Source organism: Crassostrea angulata, chromosome 3 (assembly GCF_025612915.1).
Source record: "Crassostrea angulata isolate pt1a10 chromosome 3, ASM2561291v2, whole genome shotgun sequence".
Classification (NCBI taxonomy): domain Eukaryota; kingdom Metazoa; phylum Mollusca; class Bivalvia; order Ostreida; family Ostreidae; genus Magallana; species Magallana angulata.
In genome coordinates, this window is record NC_069113.1 from 18,919,895 (window position 1) to 18,940,163 (window position 20,269).

Sequence of the window (20,269 nt, forward strand, 5' to 3'; positions counted from 1 at the left end):
TTAAATTACATAAAAACTAATACTCATACTAGATTATCAGGACATGTAAATTCAAAACAAATTTGTATCCACGAAATCCAATAAAATTTAGCCACCACGACTAATATATAAACAGACATGGGAAATATAAAAAAAACACTTTAAAAAACCTGAAAAGTAGCTGGATGTTTTTTTTAATATTCCGATTATAATGTGTATCTTTTCACCTCAGTTTTAATACGTTTTCTACAGAAAACAAAAAGGTGAAATGTTTTAAATTCATTCTCATTCAACTCCCAGAATGTTACAATCATAGCAATAATACGGTCAAGAAAACTCTTCGGCACAAGATTTAAACAATAAAATGCCTTCTTTGGCGATTCATTCGTGATATAAAGGTGGCGACATTGCAGAAAATATAAATAACCCACGTCCTCTTAATCAATTGATTGACTGTAAAAAAAGAAGAAGTAAAATTCACAAAATTACTGTAAATGTGTATCAGTAAGTTAGCTAAAAGAAACAGCCAAATCGTCGCCTATGGGAATTTGAGTCTGACATCATCATGATTATTTCTTGCAGTCCGTGATTTTTCAACCAATCAATAATGGGGGCGTTTAGATTTCAGTCCTGTAAGTTTCTATATAGCTATGAATTTAACAATAAATTTCCGTAAGAAATAGAGGTATCATATACGGAAGATGTATGTGTGTGCATTGGCAATCAATAAAATTGATGAAAATTATATCCTTTTAATTAAACAAACACCCGAGGACACGGGGCTACGCTCTCAGTCACAGTTAAAACTGTTGATCAAAATCCTGTGAAGGTGATTAAACTATCAGAAAACCTTTCCCCTTCCGCAAATGCCTAAGCTTTGGTAGAAACAGTTAAGACTTTCCATTGTAATGCGCAAATTACAAAATTTAGTGTCTAAATTTTCGCCATGAACATGAATGATCAATTAAAATCATATTCATTCTTGTTTGATTGACCACGTTTTATCAGTTGTTGTTTAAGACCGGTCAACCGAGCTTTTCAGATATTGGAAAAAAATCGAATTTAGTATGAGGAGTCAGGTTCATGAATTTATGAAAAACATAATATTCACAAGAAAAATCAGCTTACAACAAAGGAGATTTGAACCCATTTTAAGAGGGAGAAGATTTTCATTGGACATGTCTTCAATTTGTTAAAGTGTCGGATAGGAGTGGGTGGTGGTATTATTACAAATTTGTGCGAAAAATGTCTTTTTTCAGTGACAGCGTTTGAGATTTGTGCTTCCACCATTTTATGCTTGATATTCGATAATCATAAATACCTTTGTGCTCAAACTACGCTCATCCACTAATATAAAAAATGTCCAGATTATCTGTTTTGAAACGCCCCCTTTACCGCAACAGGTTTTTTTATACACATCCCAAAATAGAAAGTCTACGGGGATTTTGCATTGCATCAGCCATTAATAAGCCCGGGTGATAAAGTTGCAAAATTGCGCGAGGTATCCCGAGTACTTCCAAATGGAGAAAAGATGTAAACATTTCCCATTAAAAATCTCCGTAAGAAATTTTTTTTCGTTCCTGTTAACTTTTATGAGTGAAAAGGGATAATTTGTCAATGAAGATATCTTGGATATTTTCCATTTCATCGATTTCAACTGTACCTCTTTCACAGGTATGTGTATTTTTTATTTAAAATCATCAAAAGTGATGGAAACAATAACTTGGGACAGAGTATAACATCATCGTGGTGTCTCTTTTAATTTTTATCTGTTGTTAGTTTACCTACAAATCACTGAAAGAAAAACCAATTTATTGTATAGTTAAATACATGTATTTAATTCAATGTCGTGCTGAACCTCAATACATTCTTTATACCACATAAAAAGAAAAAGAAAAACTGTCGGATGGCTAAATCTATAAAATACATTATTTAACTATCAATCTTAAACTGTTGCTGCCTGTTTTTTACTTAAAAATATATGAGCTTCATCTAATGACTATCTTTTCCAATGTCGCAGTTAATAACTTTACGTAAAACACTTATGGTGTAGACGGAATCACCGGAAAAGTCATACTGCAATATAATATCACAGATACATATTGTATCGAACAAAAAAACAATCAGTTATCTTCAATATCTGAGAGGTTGGGACGAGAACTGACGGATGAAATGGATGCGAGGTCGTCCTGGGTGAGGAATGTGTCGACAGTCGACCCAGAGCTGATGTGCTGATCACTGGGTGTGACCACTTTTCGACCTAGGGACTTTGGGTGGACGCAGATACCAGGCAATATGTCTCCATCTGTATGTACAAATGACATTTATGCACTGTGTACATGTTTCAATGCTTACATGTTATTTTGCCACACAATATTATTTTTTACTTTATCATGGAATGATAACGATTTTACATCAAGCACAACATTGTGCCTGCATTGTCTTAAAAACGTTATTCCGACGAATTTTACTCCAACAATTAAATGTTTCTAGCAAGTTGGTCTATTCTTTTTAATATATATGAGCATAATATATACAAGTCAATTCATTCTAATTAATACTAAAGGGAGAATCAATCTGGAGGGGGTCGTTATTTTAATAATAAGTTAAATATATATGGTAATCATACAAACATTTCCAAAATATAATAAAAAAAAGACTAACGATTAACTTGTTTTATAAAACGTAATCATACCTGCTCGATTGAAGCAATTGCTTGCATAACAGGAATGTATATTTCTACGGCGGTCTCCAAATCGACGCATCTTTGGAAATATTTTTGATGGTTGAGCAATGTCGTTGCAAACATAACACGGACTAAACGTGTTGTTCATTTGTCCAAATCCTCTAAAATTCGCACCAAAAAAAACATTATAATCGAACAATTACAAATCGCATGTCAGTTAATTACAGTAACTTATCTTTTATGTCTTGAAATCCAAAAAAGAAGACTTGCTTTTAATGAACATCATTAGCTGTTTCAATGAAACTCAAAAGCTTACTCACTTGAATACATTGCCACAATTTCCACAAGTAAATTCTGCCACGCCCCACTCGCTTTCTTTTGGTACTGCATCATACCTAATTCTACACCGGTGACATTTCGAAACCTACCAAAGAGTTGTAAGAAAAAAATCTCAACTTTGTTTCTTAGTTTTTATATCCCATTTTCGGAGAATCTTTGAACGAATAAGTGACATTTGTTTCATCTTTGTTACGTTTTATTCACGTTTTGTTTCTTTTTTTGATGAAGATGTTTGAATTATTTTGGATCAAAATTGCCGGGGATTTTTACAGGTTTTGTAAGAAACGAGTTAAAACTTTGCAATGTTTATACAATACTGCACAGGACCTGAATTGTGACAAATTTCTCGCAAACTCATAATTGAATCATTTTATGAAAAAAATTGGTATGAATGCAGTCTTATCCAAATTAGATGCTTAATTCGGTTGTTAAGCGAATTTGTTAGCGGATAAAACTTTTTTTAATTTGTTTACTAGTAGTTCTCATTAGATTGAGTAATATACATTGTAGATGGTAGTTGTATATATTCCGTACGCTTACGTCTATTTAATGTAAATTTCAATGAAAACTCAAAAATCTTAACAATTCTGGATTATCATGCGATTGCCAATGTGGCCTTTTTTCATATGTAGGTATCTTTAAGGTGCAATTTTCCCAAAATTCAAATACAATGTACGTGTATATGAATCTTTATATAGATTACTAGTACTGATATGTCCACAATTGCAAGTATAATCAACATACTGATGAAAGCAGAGGAAAAAACCCCAGAAGGTTTCTTGACTTGTACCATATAGAGGATGGTAACGGAAAGGAACTGACTTTGACGTACCGTCTTTCTTCCGGGCACTCGTCTCCACCACACCGAGTCACAGGGACGGCAAGCGAACTGTCTAATATCAATAGAATCAATTTGCTTCTGCCTGGCTAACTCCCGCCAAGCTCGCCTGTTTAACACTTCCAACCACTAAAATTGATTTGTATAGTCATCATAACTAAGAAACGCATCAAAATTGTAGACATTAAAAGGTACAAGAATAATCTAAAATTACTTAGTAAATACTTAGTACCCTGTCGTCTTCAGTTCCAGCAATTTCTTTGACTCGATTGTGTTGTGCTGAAAAGATCATATATATGTATGTATATGTTTGTATAATATTTCTTATGGCGTTGTGCTTAATCACACTTTATCAATCCCAAACATCATCACATACCCTCAAATACAAAATCCACGGTAATCTCCAGAGCCCAACCGTGATGTGTCAGTAAGCGACGAGCCTGAACTTCGGAAAAACGACCTCGGAATAGTTCTTGGAGCTTTCGCATCTGTAAAAATAATTAATTGAAATATTTTATATCATACTAAACAGTAGGGATGTCAACGAGTTATCGAGTACTCGATTATCGCTCGGTCACGACGATCATCTACTAAATCTTCTTAGTCGATTATTCGCTATAAAGTCAATAAAATTCGAAATACTTCATTCTTTCCTTAACGCAGCAGATGGTGGGCTACAAATGTAAATAACAGCCTTCTGTATCGCCATTTTTGGTATGTAAGTTACAGTCTTTCTTTCGGTGCCCTAAATGTATATTTTAAGCAGCATAGACTTTGGTATCCTAGACCTCTTTTGATTTTGTAGATCGATTTATATTTTTAATAAAAGCACTTATACATTCAATCAAAAAAGTAAAAATTATCTTTTTTGGTAGGCAGGTGAGTGGATCGTGATATCTAAAACACTAGGTCATACCAATGTTAGTTATAAAGATGTCAGTAAATTCACCGGGCTTTAAAGTATTGCGATATGCAGGGATAATTAAGGAGAGACTTTCATATATGCTCCCACCACCCTTGATTGGCCCAGCATTAGGAGGGGTTTTTTTTTATTAACATAAAAACGCCATAAAGGACAAGATAATCTATTAGATTGTAATTTAATTTATGGTCACTGTGATTTTTGTTACACATATTTACTGTAAGTGTGGAAAGTTTCAATGAGATACATGTATAAGCTTATCTCAGAACTAACTACACGCATTCCTAGTATTCTCAGCATTATTGACCCTTTCACAAACTCCAAAAATGCAGTTGGCATAATCTGTCGATAGTACATTTACGTATAAGGCTGTTATAATAATAACGCTGCAAAAACATTCTGGCCCAACGTCAATTTTCACAACACAGTGGGGTTTTTTCATCTTTATTCGCCCAATCGACTTTAAAATCTAGGGAACGATTGAAATAACATCAAATTTGCAGACATATGTAATTATCTTTGGATTCGAACATTATTCATTGGTTCTAATAAATGTCAACAGAATACATGTACCTGTATTTTTATATTATTTTGAGATAAGACCGCGGAACATTAACCGACAAGACTGAGATATACAGCTTACATCAACTTCACCTGTTACAGTCATAACATTTGAAATAGGAGACATCTGAGAAAACATTGGTTATAGGAAGTGTATTTTAAATCCACATCAGCGTTTCTAACTTGCTATATAAGTCAAAGCGATCGAAAAACCTTTTACTTAGTATCAGAAAAGAGATTGATAAATAAATATATTTTATTTCATCTTTAATTATACAATCAGCAAACATGAGAAGATCCCAATTTGATAGAGATTTTACGCAACGCAAAGCATTGTCCGATGACTCCACAGAAACATGCAGTAGTCACAAGTCTGAAATCAAGTGTGACATTGTTGAAACGGGTTCATTCACAGAGGAGAGTTAATTCAAATTCCGATTTAATAAATTAAAATTATGCACAGATAACAAAAAAAATCGTTAATGTCATGTATAGAATAGATGTGCGCGTTCATTGTTTATATCAGAGACATAAATAACATTTATTATTTTTGTCTCTGTTTATCTATAGCTATACTCTATTATAACTATACACTAACTTGTGACGACAGAGTCTTCGGACAATGCTTTGCCTTGCATATAATCTCTCCAGAATAGGGATCTTCTCAAATTTGCTGATTGTATACTTATATATGAAACAAGATATTTATCAATCGCTTTGCTGATACTAAATAAAAGGTTTAACGATCGCTTTAACTTTAGTTTTTATAGGAAGTTGGAAACGCTGAGGTGGATTGAAAATATTTTTTTTTTATTTAAGGAACTTTGAACGTACACGTTTAACTTTTGTTCATCTATATGAATGCCGAATTTGATTTTTGTAGTTATGTCAATGATGATTTTATAGCACCAGTCAACGAACTTTTGATAACTTAATACGCATTTTTGGGGTAAAATTATTTAGATGAATAGTGACTTTGGGGAGTAAGATAAGTTTGTAATAAAGTTAGTTTATATTGCTTTTTGTTTCGAAACAAAGAACTTCACAATATGGACGTGCCCCATACGCCGCACAGTCACTAATCGTCAAAATAAATTTGCCCAAAAAATGCGTTTTTAAAAGGTAAATTAAAATTTTAATTGTCCCGGCGGGATTCGAACTCATGACGTAAAGACGCTCTAATCCTGAGCGCTAGACGCTCTTGCTTATTGCGCTACGCTATTAGGTAACATACTTAAAATTGCGAAAGAACAAACTTATAAAATTAAACTGAATTTTATTGTTTATTTCGATAGGTAGCACTTTAAAATAAGGAGGTGTTCCATAGTACAACCATAAATATCTCCTATTTTTGAATTAACACACCAATGGGTTTCATTCAGTGAATGTGCAAAATTATCTCTCTTTGTCTCTACGTAACCCTCCATACTGAGAATCGATATATATATATCCATATATGGTACGCTCCAGGAAGTCCAGGATGTAAACATATATATACAAATACCAACACCCAAATAAAATAAATGCTACCAGGTCTATCGTGATACGTGTTTTGTTTACCTTTTTTTCACGCTGTAATTCTTCAAGTGCATCGTCCATTGCACCTGCCATATTGCACCAGATCAACGATACAGGTCATGGACAAATGTTACGTAAGGTTACCCACTAGTGTCTTCTTCATTAACATACTGATCGTAGATTTAAGGACGCACGAGAGGTTCCTCAATTTTATATAATTTTTCTTGATATATTCCTTATTTATTAACATTTAAACCTGTTAATTCCCAAAAATTATGGGAACGTTACCAGGCTATTTTCGGAGCTAGAATATTTAGAATTTTCCTTAAAATAGCATGCAAAATTCTTATATTGAATGCTTATAAATAAAGTCATAGAATACATTTTTAATTGAACACTATATGTAGATAAAAAATGTATCATATTAAATGAAAATATAATTATTGAATTACTTAGCGGAAATCTTCACATTGTGGAGATAAAAAAAAAATAGAAAAAAATGGAAGATAGGTCGCGTCTGACCTTAAACGTAACCTTTTTAAGTGTAAACGTAAGAGTTGTTCGACTTGGTTGAGATACCGTCACAGTTCGATGTACGTTCGCAAGAAGGGTGTTAGATATGATATTAGGCCTAATATAAATATATGATATGATTACAAAATTATTGATCGAGAAAGTTTCTTTTAAAGTAGAATAGTTTATTTATCGCAATTTTTTTCTTGAACTTTATAAGTTTCCTTGGATACATTGCATAGAAATCTATAATCTACAGTTGTATACATTCATGAATCTTCACCATTATATTTTAAGGCTTTAAAAAAGTAAAAGTGGCCAAAATAACCCCAGGCGACCTTCTTAAGTCTGAAAAAATCTGCCAACCCCCATCAACTGTAATTTACACACCATTGAAATACATTACAAGAGTTAGTTTATTTTTATTTTTTTTTTAAAGAAAGAAATCGCAATCTTACGCTCAATGAATGTCAAATTTACGGTGGCTTGAAAGGGCCAGATAGAAAAAAATAACTTGTATTTGTTTGGACGAATTATCCATTTTTTTCGGACGGATGAATTTTTTTGTTCTTATTTGTTTGGACGAGTTAGGATTTGTACGGGTGAATTAGATATTTGTTCGGACAAATATATAATTTGTTTGGACAAAGTAGTTCGTCCAAACATTTAACTCATTCGTCCGAACAAATCCTATTTCGTCCTAACAAATCCTAATTCATCAGAACAAATAGTCAATTCGTCTGAACAAAAAACTTATTTGTCTGAACAAAAAGGCTTGACCGTCGGAACAAATAAATTACTCGTACGAACGTTTAAAAATTCATTTTTAAAATTTATTTTTATCTGGCTTTTCCACGTTCCCGTACAACTCGAATGGATATACCTATTAATTTGATTTGAACATATTTGTTGTACAAAATCACAACTGGGAATGGGCACAAGTTCAGAAACTGAGCCCGCACTCTCCCAATACAAGTATATAACACAGTACAAATGATGTATGCACAACATATAATGTGGCCATTTTAGACTTTTTGAACTCCTTTAAAAGAAGCTAGATCTCTATATAAGAGTATAAGAAAATGCCACAATTTAAAAGGTAAATTACATGGATTTTTTCTTTACTACATAATACTTCATAGCTAATGACATTATATGTAAAACTTTCAAGAAGATCTGACAGCTCATTCGTTGACCATCCAGGCTCATTAACGAGCTTACAACGTACATGCATGAATCACATCGGAAATCCAACATATGTAGCAATTAAAGGGACGTGTAATTAGCCGGATACACCTACATATTATATATTGATATATCGAACTCGATCGGTGTAAATAAAGTTATTAAATCTCATCTTGGTCTTTAGAGTATGAGTAATCAAAACAAATTTTAGACTGTACATATCCATGATGATCTCTTAACAACAAAAGCAAATGACTGGTGTTCAAAATAATGTTGTTAGAACTTGAGACTTAGCTTCCAATTTAATTCTTTGTTTTTTATTTAAATAATTAATTGCATTTATTATCCTCGTACAGAAATATACTGATTGGTTCTGTTAATTTTGGAAGATATGTAAATATAAATAAAAAGTATTTTAAAATAAATAAAATACTATCGTTGCTATCATGACATTTCTTTGCAAATTATAAATGCTATACATAGTATAAACGTGTGGTGATTTATAATATCTTAAGAATGTGAAAAATAGCTTTTGATCATATTGACTTAGAAAAAAATTGTTAAAAATTTAGTACAAGTTTGCAAAGAATGGTATTACAGCTACAATCCACTTGCATGATCATTATGATAATAATATAATGATTAAAATCATGCAGGTGTAAAAACAACTGGATTTCATAAGACACGAAAGAAAGATAGGAACTATTCTTCCTGATATAATTTAATTTAACAAATAAAATATACATAATGACAACTGTATACATGGAAATATTCGCCCCTGTTTTATTTACGCCCCTTTCGCCCTCTTTGTCAGCGGGTGGGTTAAAGACTGATTCCAATGTTCCAAATTATCTCTCTTTTAACACAACCCTGTCTGGGAGAATTCAAGACGGGGCGAAACTTTGGAAATTTTGGAAACTTTGGAAATTTTGGAAGTAAAGCTGGGCAAAAATAGCACGGGTCGAAAACAACCCTGTATACAGTATTTTAAAATAGCCAAGTTGTGTATTCTATTTGTTGAAATAAATAGCTCAAGTTCATGTTCTTCATTCCGAGAGACAAATGTCTCATAGGTTATACATATGAACATATTAAATAAACAGTAAGAAAAACAAAGTGTACATAATCAATTTGGATAATTCACATGATGAGTTCGTTGCTTGTTTGCATAATATAAATATTTACCTAAATTACACAGTTCTTTAGTATTAGAGGTAGATAATAACTGCATAACTTTTTAGACACTTGGTTTTCGGGAGTAGTATTTTTTAAAGCTGCTTGGTCCGATTTTATATCAAATTTTATGCACGCTTTTAAACGATGGCTATGCTTAGTATATGTATAATAATAGACAATGCAGTAGTTTTACCCGTCAATTATGCCAAATTTCAGTGAAGAAAAATACGTACAAAATTTGCTAACAAAACAAGCGACATTAAAACGTACCGCGTTATTTCGCCTCATGTTAAATTTCACCCTTGACGACGAGACGGGTATGCTTGTATTACGAATTTGACATCGCTTTAAATAAAGGTCGAAATGATCAGACAAATTACAAATAAACATGTGTACGTTTTGTTCACTAATATTTCCAAAGTCTGCTTTCTTTACAATCGATGCTTAGCATGAGGGTTGAATAACCCCAATTATTCGGGGGACGAAACCAAGGGGTTTCCTTTTCTAAACATTCCCGTGATGCATTTTGGTTTGTTTTTTCGTTTGCCCAAAGAGAAATTATTTTTATTTACTTTGAATATTTCTAACTTTAAGAGGAGACTGATTCTGCTGGTGTAAATAGGAGAAAGTCCATAACTTTCTAAGATAAATGATTTGTATGAAAAAAATTTTCATACTGTAATTACAAAAAAATCGGACCAAGCAGCTTTAATATACTTATCTCTTAAACTACGAAGTGATTGACAAAAAAGTAAAAAATGGAACTCATCTTCAATTACATTTAAGTTGCAAGATTCACATTTTCGACAATCACGTGTTAAATTATCATACCTCCCTGTTTCAATCTTTAAGTCATGTGAGTACAACCGTAAGCGTGTAATTAATTTACGATATTTTACATGAATTGGTTTCTTTAGGTAAACTTGTAAACAAAAATGATCAACAACATGTTTATATAATATACATTTTGATGCATTGCTTATATCGTTAACAACATTTTGATTAAAGACATCACATATTCTATTAAATATAATATCTAGAATAACAGATTCTTTCGTAGTACTTCGATATAAATCGGCTAAGCCTAAGGTGGACAATTCTTTCCTAATATTTGAAATCCATATGTCATTATTTTTCATCATGTCTTCGTAGCATGCTTTTAAAATACAGTTTTTACTGTTTCTTAGTTTAAACCAGTATTGAAAAATGTTTTGTTTCCTGAAAATCTCTAGTGGAAATCTACATACTTCATAATAAACTGCACTGTTGCAAGCATACATAATTAAAAACATATTAATCATTTGTAATTCAATTGATGTACAATTAATTTTTATAAAATATCTTTCAAAATCATTAAGGTACATTGAAAATAATAATGGAGACAATATTTCACCTTATAGAACTCCAGCTGAGATTCTAAATGTTTCTGTAAATATACCTTTATGTTTAACACATGCTCTTACATTATTATAAAGAGACTTAATAATACGTAACAATTTTCCTCCAAAACCCTCCATTTGCAATTTTTACCATAGTTTTGATCTATCAATTAAGTCAAAGGCCTTTGTATAATCCACAAAACAACAGTACCATCTTTTTTGGTTTTTTAAAGTTCTACTTATGAGATTCTGTAGTACAAATATGGCATCAATTGTACCTACCCCTGGTTTAAAACCAAACTGAGCATCAGTAATGATATTATATCTCTGGTCCCATTCTAACAATCTAGTATTTATAATACTTATAAATAGTTTTGCCAAGCAACTAACTAATGTGACACCTCTATAATTGTTTAAATCTTGCATCTCACCTTTTTAAAAAAATTGGTACAATACAACCTTTTGACCAATTGTCTGGGTAAAAACCAGAGTCGAATATATTATTAAAAAGTCTAGACAAAATAGGTATCATAACCTCTTTACATTTTGAAAAAAAAAAATCTTTAATTACACCATCTTCAGCATTACTCTTGTTACTTTATATACTTTATAATATCTGGAAGGACAGAACAATTAGGAGATGTACGCACGTAACAATGTAATTGCATTTGTATGGTTTATTTATATTCAAAATTTCAAAATACATCACACAGTAATTATTTAATTTACAAAATTTACAAACAATGGTAAGCTTATGCAAGCAAATTCATCAGAAAACTTATACTAAGTAAGTTAAAATCACACATATGGGCACTCCTTTGGAATCATCATTGTTCGTGGGCAACCGATGTTCGTGGCTCAGTCCACGAAATCACCTATTGTAAAAGATCTTATGTTCAGATATTATTATAATATATTGATTTGCAAAAATCATTTATTAATAATCACATCATGTATGTACTCGTAGCTGCTATTTATTATATGTTCATTAATATCTTCCATATCAAAATTATATGAAAAAAAAGCAGAATAGATTAATTTTGTTTAGCTTTGTTTTTCTAACCAGTTACCTTGATGAACTTAAGGTTGTGTCACCCCCATCTCCCTCCTTTTCTGTCTATGACAAAATACAATGTATAAATAAAATCGCTTTTTTTCGACCCTTTCTCTCTCTACATCTGTATCTGTCTCTCGTGTTGGAGTTTTCGGCGACATGCCTTTGATCCCGGCGAAGGTTTGGGGCAAAGGAATTTACTTTTCGTTTTGCATGCATTAAATTTTTAAACCCTCATAAAATACCCTTTCTATCCAAAAGAAAAGAAATAAGCACTTGTAAGATATACTTCATAAGTGATGGTAGGAGTACAATGTTTACATTCAACCGCAATAGACGCTTAGCTTCACCTCGTTTGAAAAAGTTTGAAATACACGGGCGCAGTTAGGTACATTTTTCTCCTTCAGCTAGTCAATGTAATTTGTCAAACTCTATCTAAATTTGAGAAAAAAAAGTTTTACCTCACTGCGCTGATATGTAACTGTTTAAAGATGCAAAAGTACAGTTGGTTTTCCCATTCAGTGTTGTCACAGCTTAGTGTAAATTATGTGGATTTATATAACGTGCACTTACTGAATCGGCTCGTCGAAGGATCCGCTCTTTTTTTTTTTAAATGTTACAAGGAAATGAATTGGTTGATATTGCTTCTTTTTTTCTCTAGATGAATTCCTCTGTTATACATTATAATTTTCAACAATGTTTTTTAATTCAGTTATGTATAATAAAATATTTTTTGTCACGAATTGTTATTGTAATACGTTTTCGGTTACACGTATTATAGGCACAATTTCTTACAAACATTCATGCAAGAAACCAATTCACTCTTTCCAACGTGTGAAATTTACATATACATATATGTAGTAATCACTTTCGCAATAACAATGTTAATATACGTTTGAACTCTTGTTTCTCTAAGACTTGAGAATGTACGTTTTTAGTTTATTTCATAATAATTCCTGATACAATAGTATGACAATCATGATACTGATAACAAGATACTGCAATATACAACATAGATGGCAATGGACCAATCAGATATAATGATGTATAAAATGCCATTCTTTCTTTTACTATAACATAGTAAAATATAATTAAAATCACAATTTTTTTTTTCTATTAGATGATTTCTGATATTTCATTTAAACTGAATATCATTTCATGATTCAACGCTTACTGACAACAAATTCCATCGGATGATAACATATATATATAAACATCTTCCTGGCTGTCTAGTCCTTTTCAATGCATGTTTACCGGGTATATAATTGAATAAAGCACAGTATAATTCATGATAATAACCACTTTATATATTTTTATCGATCAATTATATATGATTAGCAACTTTAAGTATAATATTGTTAACTGCTTTCTGTGAGAATACAAAGTCTGGGGAAATCGGCCAGAAATGATTGATACATTTGTATGCCTTAACACTGTTCTGTGGAATGTGTTTTTTTACCATATAAAACTCATTACAAACATTCACTTATATCGAACAAAACAATGTTTTTTATGAGAACATAAGTATCTTATTCTAGAGCACTTCAATTTTTTTACTTACAAATCTAGTATATGATAAATCTAATTCAGATTTTTCTTGTAAAAAACATGATAAATACATTCAAAAGAAAGACATTGCGCTACGAACGAGTTCTGTGATTAGTCATTTTTGTGTTGGAAGGTTTCCACAAATTCATGTATTTACTTAATTCTATAATTAAAAGCTTTGTACATCTTTTTTCCTTCCATCACAAAGCAATATAAGTTACCCTGTCGATTTCCTCGTCATCGCATTTTGAAATCCATTGCATATGATGCCCCCAAAGAAGTTCATCTATATCCCGTGAGAGTTGCTGTATGCGCCAAAGCTTTTCTGCGCAGCTCTGCTATGCTGGTTCCTCTCCAAGCATCATCCACGTCTTGCATGCCACAGTTGACTTGCGGATGAGAAATCGGCGGAGAGTTGGAATTTGCCGATAAAGGAGAAGCACAGCTGACGGATGGAACACCGAAGCAGGTGCTGTGTAATGAAGCACCATTATTTGGCATTGAAATGTTGCTTGCAATCGTGGAGCACGCATCTTGAAGACCCGTAAAAGGTACTTGAGAACCAAAAGACTGACCCAGGGGTGTTTGGCGAGGCAAGGAGGATGTGAGGGCAAGAGGATTCCCGTTTATTGGTGACGTCATACTTGGAATCGAGGACCAGCGAGAGTCTGTAGGACGAAACGTACAGAAAGCGTCATTCATAGTTCCGAATGGTGTCATCCCTGGATTAGGCAACAAAGCCCCGGGTGTACGAAAAACATTTGTGGTCTTCTTCCTTTTCTTCCATTTTGCACGCCGATTTTGGAACCAGACCTGCGCAATACGAAAAAAGAAACATTACCTCATTGTCCATTTATAAAGTTAATACTGATATCTACTTTTAAAAAGAGAAGGAGTAAGAAAAGGTATACTTTTGTACAAATTAGTCTGCTACCAGTGAAACCGTGAACATTTTAATGTTTTATCTGATTAAAATCGTCGAAAGGGTACAACAGGCACCGCTAAGAGTTCGTCTTTGAATGACATTAGCGTATGCATATGTATGTATTGCTGTCAGCCAATCAGATGACCGCTTTTACATTTTTGAACTAAAATATATCAGCGCATGTAATCTTCAAGTGCTCTCAATTTTCTGATCAGGTTTATCCTTCACTAGATTAATATTTGGGACTTGTTGTTTACTTCGTTTTACATTGAAGATAAATCGCAACATCTCGAACCTTGCAGTCAGAGCTCAAATGTATTATCATCGCAGGATGTTTAATATTAATACAAAATGAAGTTGTCTCCTATAGTTTGAAATATTTGCTAGAAAGAGTTTAAAGCTGGCTTTTCTCTAGTTATTTTGGTTATATCGTAAGGATAAGATTTAATGTAGTTTAATGAAAATTTTGAAAATTACTCATGTTAAGATGACCTTATTTTTGTTCCAATGGGTGGGGTTTTTTTTTCAAATAAAGAATGTCGAGGACATTGAACGTTGTTTCCTCCGCTTATGGGATAAAAATAAAACCGAACAGTTGCATATTGAAACTACGATATGCATTGAAAGGAACATTGTGATGGAGTTCGCACAAGACCAATTAAATTCAGTTTCATTCAGCAGAAACTTCTCTTTCAGTGAAGAAAATTTCTGCATGACCTCTTACTAGTAATTTTCACTGGAAAAGAAGTTCACATTATTTGTGTCCGAATTTCCTCGAAATCTCTATACCACATGAAACGACATCCCTCAAATAGATCTGAAGAAAAGGTTGCCATTGTGATTATGGATCAAGTATTGCTCATACAGTACTCTCAGAATGCTATCTATTAGCTTATCTTTTATTCACTTATGATAATATTGTTTATCAGAATTGAAACATTTAATTTTGTTTAGGATCACTTCCATAAAATGATGTACTTTCTTTGAAATAAACAATGCATTTTTCTAATAACTTGTACATTTATTTTGTCAGTATCTTTCAGTGCTATAGGTCCATCGTGCAGGTCGAATGCCCCGGGGGCTTTTTACATTTGTAAGAACTTTTAGAATATGGTTATCTAACTGTTTCATATTTGGGGTTTGATTTTTCTTACCAAATGATAATGGCACTTATGACGTACTTTCTGCCATACTGATATTCCCACACAGCCTCAAGGTTATTTTTCATGGTTTATGAAACACATTTTACAAGTTGCATTCATATGTTCGTGTAGTTCATTGAAAACAATCACACTCCATGATATTTTGAAATTATATTCTTTAAAGGAATTAAGAGTGAAAAGTCTTTTTAAATATTTTAGTACATTCATGTAATGTATTTCTGTGGTAAAAAATGAAGATTTATAACGTTTTAATACTTAGCTTTTGGAATTTTCTCAAATTGATTCAGAATTACATGTATAAGCTTTATAGAAACTTGCTCACTCATATGATTGTGTGTCCATTAATAATTAAAATTCCGAATGAGTATGGCATGGACTTGTTGACAATTAAAAATTGTAACTTAGTAAAAAACATATTAAACAATCTGACAATTTAAGTTTAGTTTTGCCAATTTTGATTGCCAATTCTTGTTTACTTATATTTTTAGCGTACCTGTTTGAAGTTGTTGCCAACAAAGCAGTCATGTTTTCCTGGTTGTAAAATGATTGGTTCTACATTACTAGTATATGTTCGAGAAACACATCCACCCACGCAAGAATGATTTCAACGTTCGGTGACGGTTTGACAAAAATTAGCTCTCGTCCTAAAGTTTACGTCACCCTATACAAGCGCTATCGGTGCGCGGTATTCTCGCGAGATGAGCGTGTGTTTGGACATGGCAGGCCCGTTTGCCAATAACAAAACACACGCAAGCTCGGCGGCCGTTAGAAAATGCTAATTGTTCTATTTGCACATCTTTGACAGGGCTGAAATACCGTTGTGTCATGAAATTCCTTTGACAATTTAGTGAAGTTAATAAAATAATTATAAATGTGTCAAGCGTGGATAGACTGCCATTGAGAAGATAATTTGTATGTTAATTGAAATGTTCCAATGGCGTGAGAAAAGAATGCATCAAATCTTGAGAATTGATGAATCTATATCAGCTTTCATTCGTGTATCTACGATTCCATGATATCTTAGAAATTAAAGCAATGAATGAAAAGACAGTGAGAATGATCAATATTATTTAGATTTCGCGAGTGTTAAAATTTATTAAAGGGTATTTAATATTAAAAAAAAAATAACGCCTAACAGATGAACGTAATTTGTACAACCTATTTTTATAATGTCTACATTAGACGAATGGAAGGTTATAGCTCTGTTACCTGTGTATTAACTATAATATTTACCTCATTCTCACAAAGCATTATTTCCCAGCTACAATGCAGTTAAAACGCGATAACATTGAATGCAGATGAATGTGTTTACATTTCACAGGTTTTATTTATTTTAAGCAATTAATAGAAGAATAAGAAGCTGTATAAATCGGCAAAGATCAAAAGCGGTATTAATAGGATTTGTGTACGGTAGAATATCAATACGAGGAGGTCAACCGTCTCGCGTTTTAAGTTTGAATCAACTTTGTCTATAGTTTAGCCAATGTCCAGGTCATTCTATTTAAACAACATTCAAATGTACATACGAAATTTAGAATCGAAACAGTCTCTTTTTACTGAAATGAAACTCAATACAGACAATGGATTTTGTGTATCCGGTAAAAAAGGCTCAATATGCTGGTCACTTCAAAGTAAAAATTTCCCTTTGAAGTTCTTGGCCACGTAGTTTTTTATTGTTGAACTGCGATTTTTTCAAAATGTAGAATTCAAAAGTTTCTCGATTTTCTCTAAATTTAAAGTACGTGTACAAAGTTATTTCATAACTGTAATTTATCAAATATGGGATACTATAGAATTGCATTTCATCGAATATGGGGTACTCTGGAGAAAAATAAAACAATGGGAAATAAATAGTCTGATTATATTAGACATTACAAGAGACTAGCGTAAAGGGTAACATATTTATATGGATTTTAAATTTCCTCCATTTCATGAAAATTATCACATGCCCCAGATCACATTTATTGACATTCTCGTTGATATAAATATTTTTTTTAATCAAGACCAACTGTGTGGAACTAAAGAAATAGTTATGAAATCGTTAAAAAATATTTAGTATAAACTAAACCAAAACAGAGTACTGTATAATAAGAAACGGGTTTTAAGACGGGGATGCCACAAATTCACAGTTTTCGCTTGTTTTTGTTTGTCATGTCGAAACCGTTAGAGGTACCCAATGAAATCTATACACCTGCACGTGGCAGTGAGTGTCAATGAGAAGGTTATGGGCGCAAACCCGCGACAAACTCGACCAAAGGGCGATGAAGGTTTACAAGGGCGGGTAAATGTTTCATAATATGTCATCGTCACAGCAAAATCCGCAACCATGAGTAAATTTTAAGAGCAGAACGTCAGAAATGACGAGTATATGTTCCTTTAAGAATTGTTTTCATCAAAGCGTAGATGATTTTTTGTGTGTCTGTGTAAGAAGATAGGTAACGGCAGGAGGTCATCATTATTTAACAGCAGGTTGTTTCTTAGCCTGCCTTTATATCCTTTGTCGGACTTTTATTAGGTCGTCTCTAATTACATGTACCTTGATTAGATCTTTTTAACTTATGTATTTGCATATCGCGACCAGTATGTGGCGTAGTGGAGATATATATATACTGAATTGAACTGTGTGTTTTAAAAATTTCGTTTTTTTTTAATTTATACACTTTTGAATACCATTTCATATATTTTTAAAGAATTTGAAATGGGAACACTAGTTGTTTCAGCAATAAGATTAACTTCAATTTTACTTTACCGCCCCCCAAAAATAATTAAAATACAATATCGCTATTAAAAAAAATTTCTTTTGATTGAAATTTACCAAAGATATATTTATTTCTTTATTTTCTTATGCGGTTCTTTTATTGTATGTAGTACTAAAACCCACAAACCTGAACCCTCGATTCGGTGAGACCAATCCTTAGAGCCAGTTCCTCCCTCATAAAAATATCGGGGTAGTGAGTTTTGGCGAAACTTCTCTCCAGTTCGTTCAGCTGGGCGGGCGTGAACCTGGTCCTGTGTCGCTTCTGTTTAGAGGGTTTGTCCCCGTCCCCCATCCTGTCCTCACCCCCACTGTCTGAGTCTCGGGAGGGGCTTTGCGGGGGCATCGGACGTGTCACTGGGTTCCCTAAATCCGCTTTCAATCCTAGGCCTGAACCTACCAACAGATTTGTAATTTGTTTGGGTTTTTAATTTAATATTTCAGTATAATATATGGTAGTTTTATAATGATTTTTTTTTATTACCTATTGATTGATGTTTAATTTCTTTTTCGATATAACTTTGTTTGAAATTTTTTGACTCGTTTTATATATTGTCGCAGACTCGTTAATTGTCCTGATTCTATACTGAATAGAGTATCATACATACTTGCTAATTGTAATTAATCAGTCTTGGCTTTGTCAACCACTAATAAATTAAACTTTATCAAATATTCAAGAGATAATTAATGTTAAAGACTTTAAAAAATTAAAAAAGGTCGTTTATATTGCATATATGAATGGAAAAAAATATTTTAAAAATAAATTCTCAATAGATAATGTTTCAAAATGAATTTTTTTTTTTAATTTCAAACAATTAGACAGGCATAAAGTGTTCGTATTTAATATCAAGATTAAATAACTAAAGCTGGATTTCGATTTCTCATATTAGTGAAGATTAAAAGATAAGCGATTTATTAAAACACACAAAAATTGGAAATAAAAACATCTCCTTGCCGGTTTTTTTTTCTTGGGGGAGAATTACTGGCTTTACTTCAAGATAAGGTGTTGGTTGCTACTAATGATATTTACTTCATTATTTCCAGTACGGATTAAATTGAAAAGCAATGATTTCATTACCAGCAGATGAATTAAATAAGAGCAAGACCAACCGCGGCTTTCAACCTTAATTTGCTTTTGTTATAAATGAAGAATATGGTACGAAAGATGGCCCTTACCTTGCGAACTGCTTCCGAAATTCCCGGGCATCGGCATGAGTGTTGTGGCACCCAAATCCATATTGTTCTCTTATTTGTCGGAGAATCAGATATGAAAATTATTTTTTAAAACCTTCCATTTATTTTTATATCAATTGTTGGCGTAATTTTTGATAAGCATCTCTAAATGAATTTGATTGGATGATATTCGATCCGCAGTTTGGCATAGATACGCGACCACTTTTGATCCTCCCTCCTCCCATCGGATCTGGCAACAAATTCCAACGGCTATCAGCGCTGGTGAGAAATGCCAATAATATCTCGCTACATGAATATTAAGTGATATTGATCAAGAGCGAAGTAGAGAGAGAAAAAAAAAGAAAGAAAGGAAAAGCAGGGGTTCGGCATTTTGACAGCAACAATAATACGAAGTTTGTTTTTCTTCACGGGCAGTCAACGAGAAACGGGTAGCACACAAATGATACTTATACACATAAGGATTGTGGGAACTTCTGATCAATGGCATTGAATAATATTTACTTCTCTCTGCAGTTAAATGGGAGGAATTTTCCA

General features: G+C 32.6%; 2 protein-coding genes across 2 annotated transcripts; both read right to left on the minus strand.

The window, feature by feature from the left end:
- Positions 1-141: 141 nt before the first annotated feature.
- LOC128178543 (shiftless antiviral inhibitor of ribosomal frameshifting protein homolog) lies at positions 142-6,987 on the minus strand. Its single transcript, XM_052845775.1, has 7 exons — positions 6,886-6,987; positions 4,219-4,330; positions 4,075-4,121; positions 3,837-3,971; positions 2,986-3,089; positions 2,675-2,826; positions 142-2,284 (listed from the first exon to the last, which is right to left on the minus strand). Exons 1-7 carry the CDS (start codon positions 6,934-6,936, stop codon positions 2,103-2,105), a joined length of 783 nt encoding a protein of 260 aa, XP_052701735.1. The 5' UTR covers positions 6,937-6,987; the 3' UTR covers positions 142-2,102.
- A 6,085-nt stretch (positions 6,988-13,072) lies between these two features.
- LOC128176675 (homeobox protein orthopedia-like) lies at positions 13,073-20,055 on the minus strand. The gene is made up of 3 exons (XM_052843167.1): positions 19,718-20,055; positions 18,672-18,937; positions 13,073-14,511 (listed from the first exon to the last, which is right to left on the minus strand). The coding sequence occupies exons 1-3, from the start codon at positions 19,776-19,778 to the stop codon at positions 13,981-13,983; spliced, it is 858 nt and encodes a 285-aa protein (XP_052699127.1). The 5' UTR covers positions 19,779-20,055; the 3' UTR covers positions 13,073-13,980.
- Positions 20,056-20,269: the final 214 nt, after the last annotated feature.

Bases quoted from the DNA above. Each gene is read 5' to 3' on its own strand.
- LOC128176675 (XM_052843167.1), bottom strand. From the start codon at position 19,778: ATGGATTTGGGTGCCACAACACTCATGCCGATGCCCGGGAATTTCGGA. The intron at 18,938-19,717 runs GTAAGGGCCATC...ATCTGTTGGTAG, and splicing joins TTTCGGAAGCAGTTCGCAAG to GTTCAGGCCTAGGATTGAAA. The intron at 14,512-18,671 runs GTTTGTGGGTTT...CGTATTGCGCAG, and splicing joins TCACCGAATCGAGGGTTCAG to GTCTGGTTCCAAAATCGGCG.
- LOC128178543 (XM_052845775.1), bottom strand. From the start codon at position 6,936: ATGGCAGGTGCAATGGACGATGCACTTGAAGAATTACAGCGTGAAAAA. The intron at 3,090-3,836 runs GTACGTCAAAGT...ACTCTTTGGTAG, and splicing joins GAGTGCCCGGAAGAAAGACG to GTTTCGAAATGTCACCGGTG. The intron at 2,827-2,985 runs GTGAGTAAGCTT...TGCGAATTTTAG, and splicing joins AATTGTGGCAATGTATTCAA to AGGATTTGGACAAATGAACA.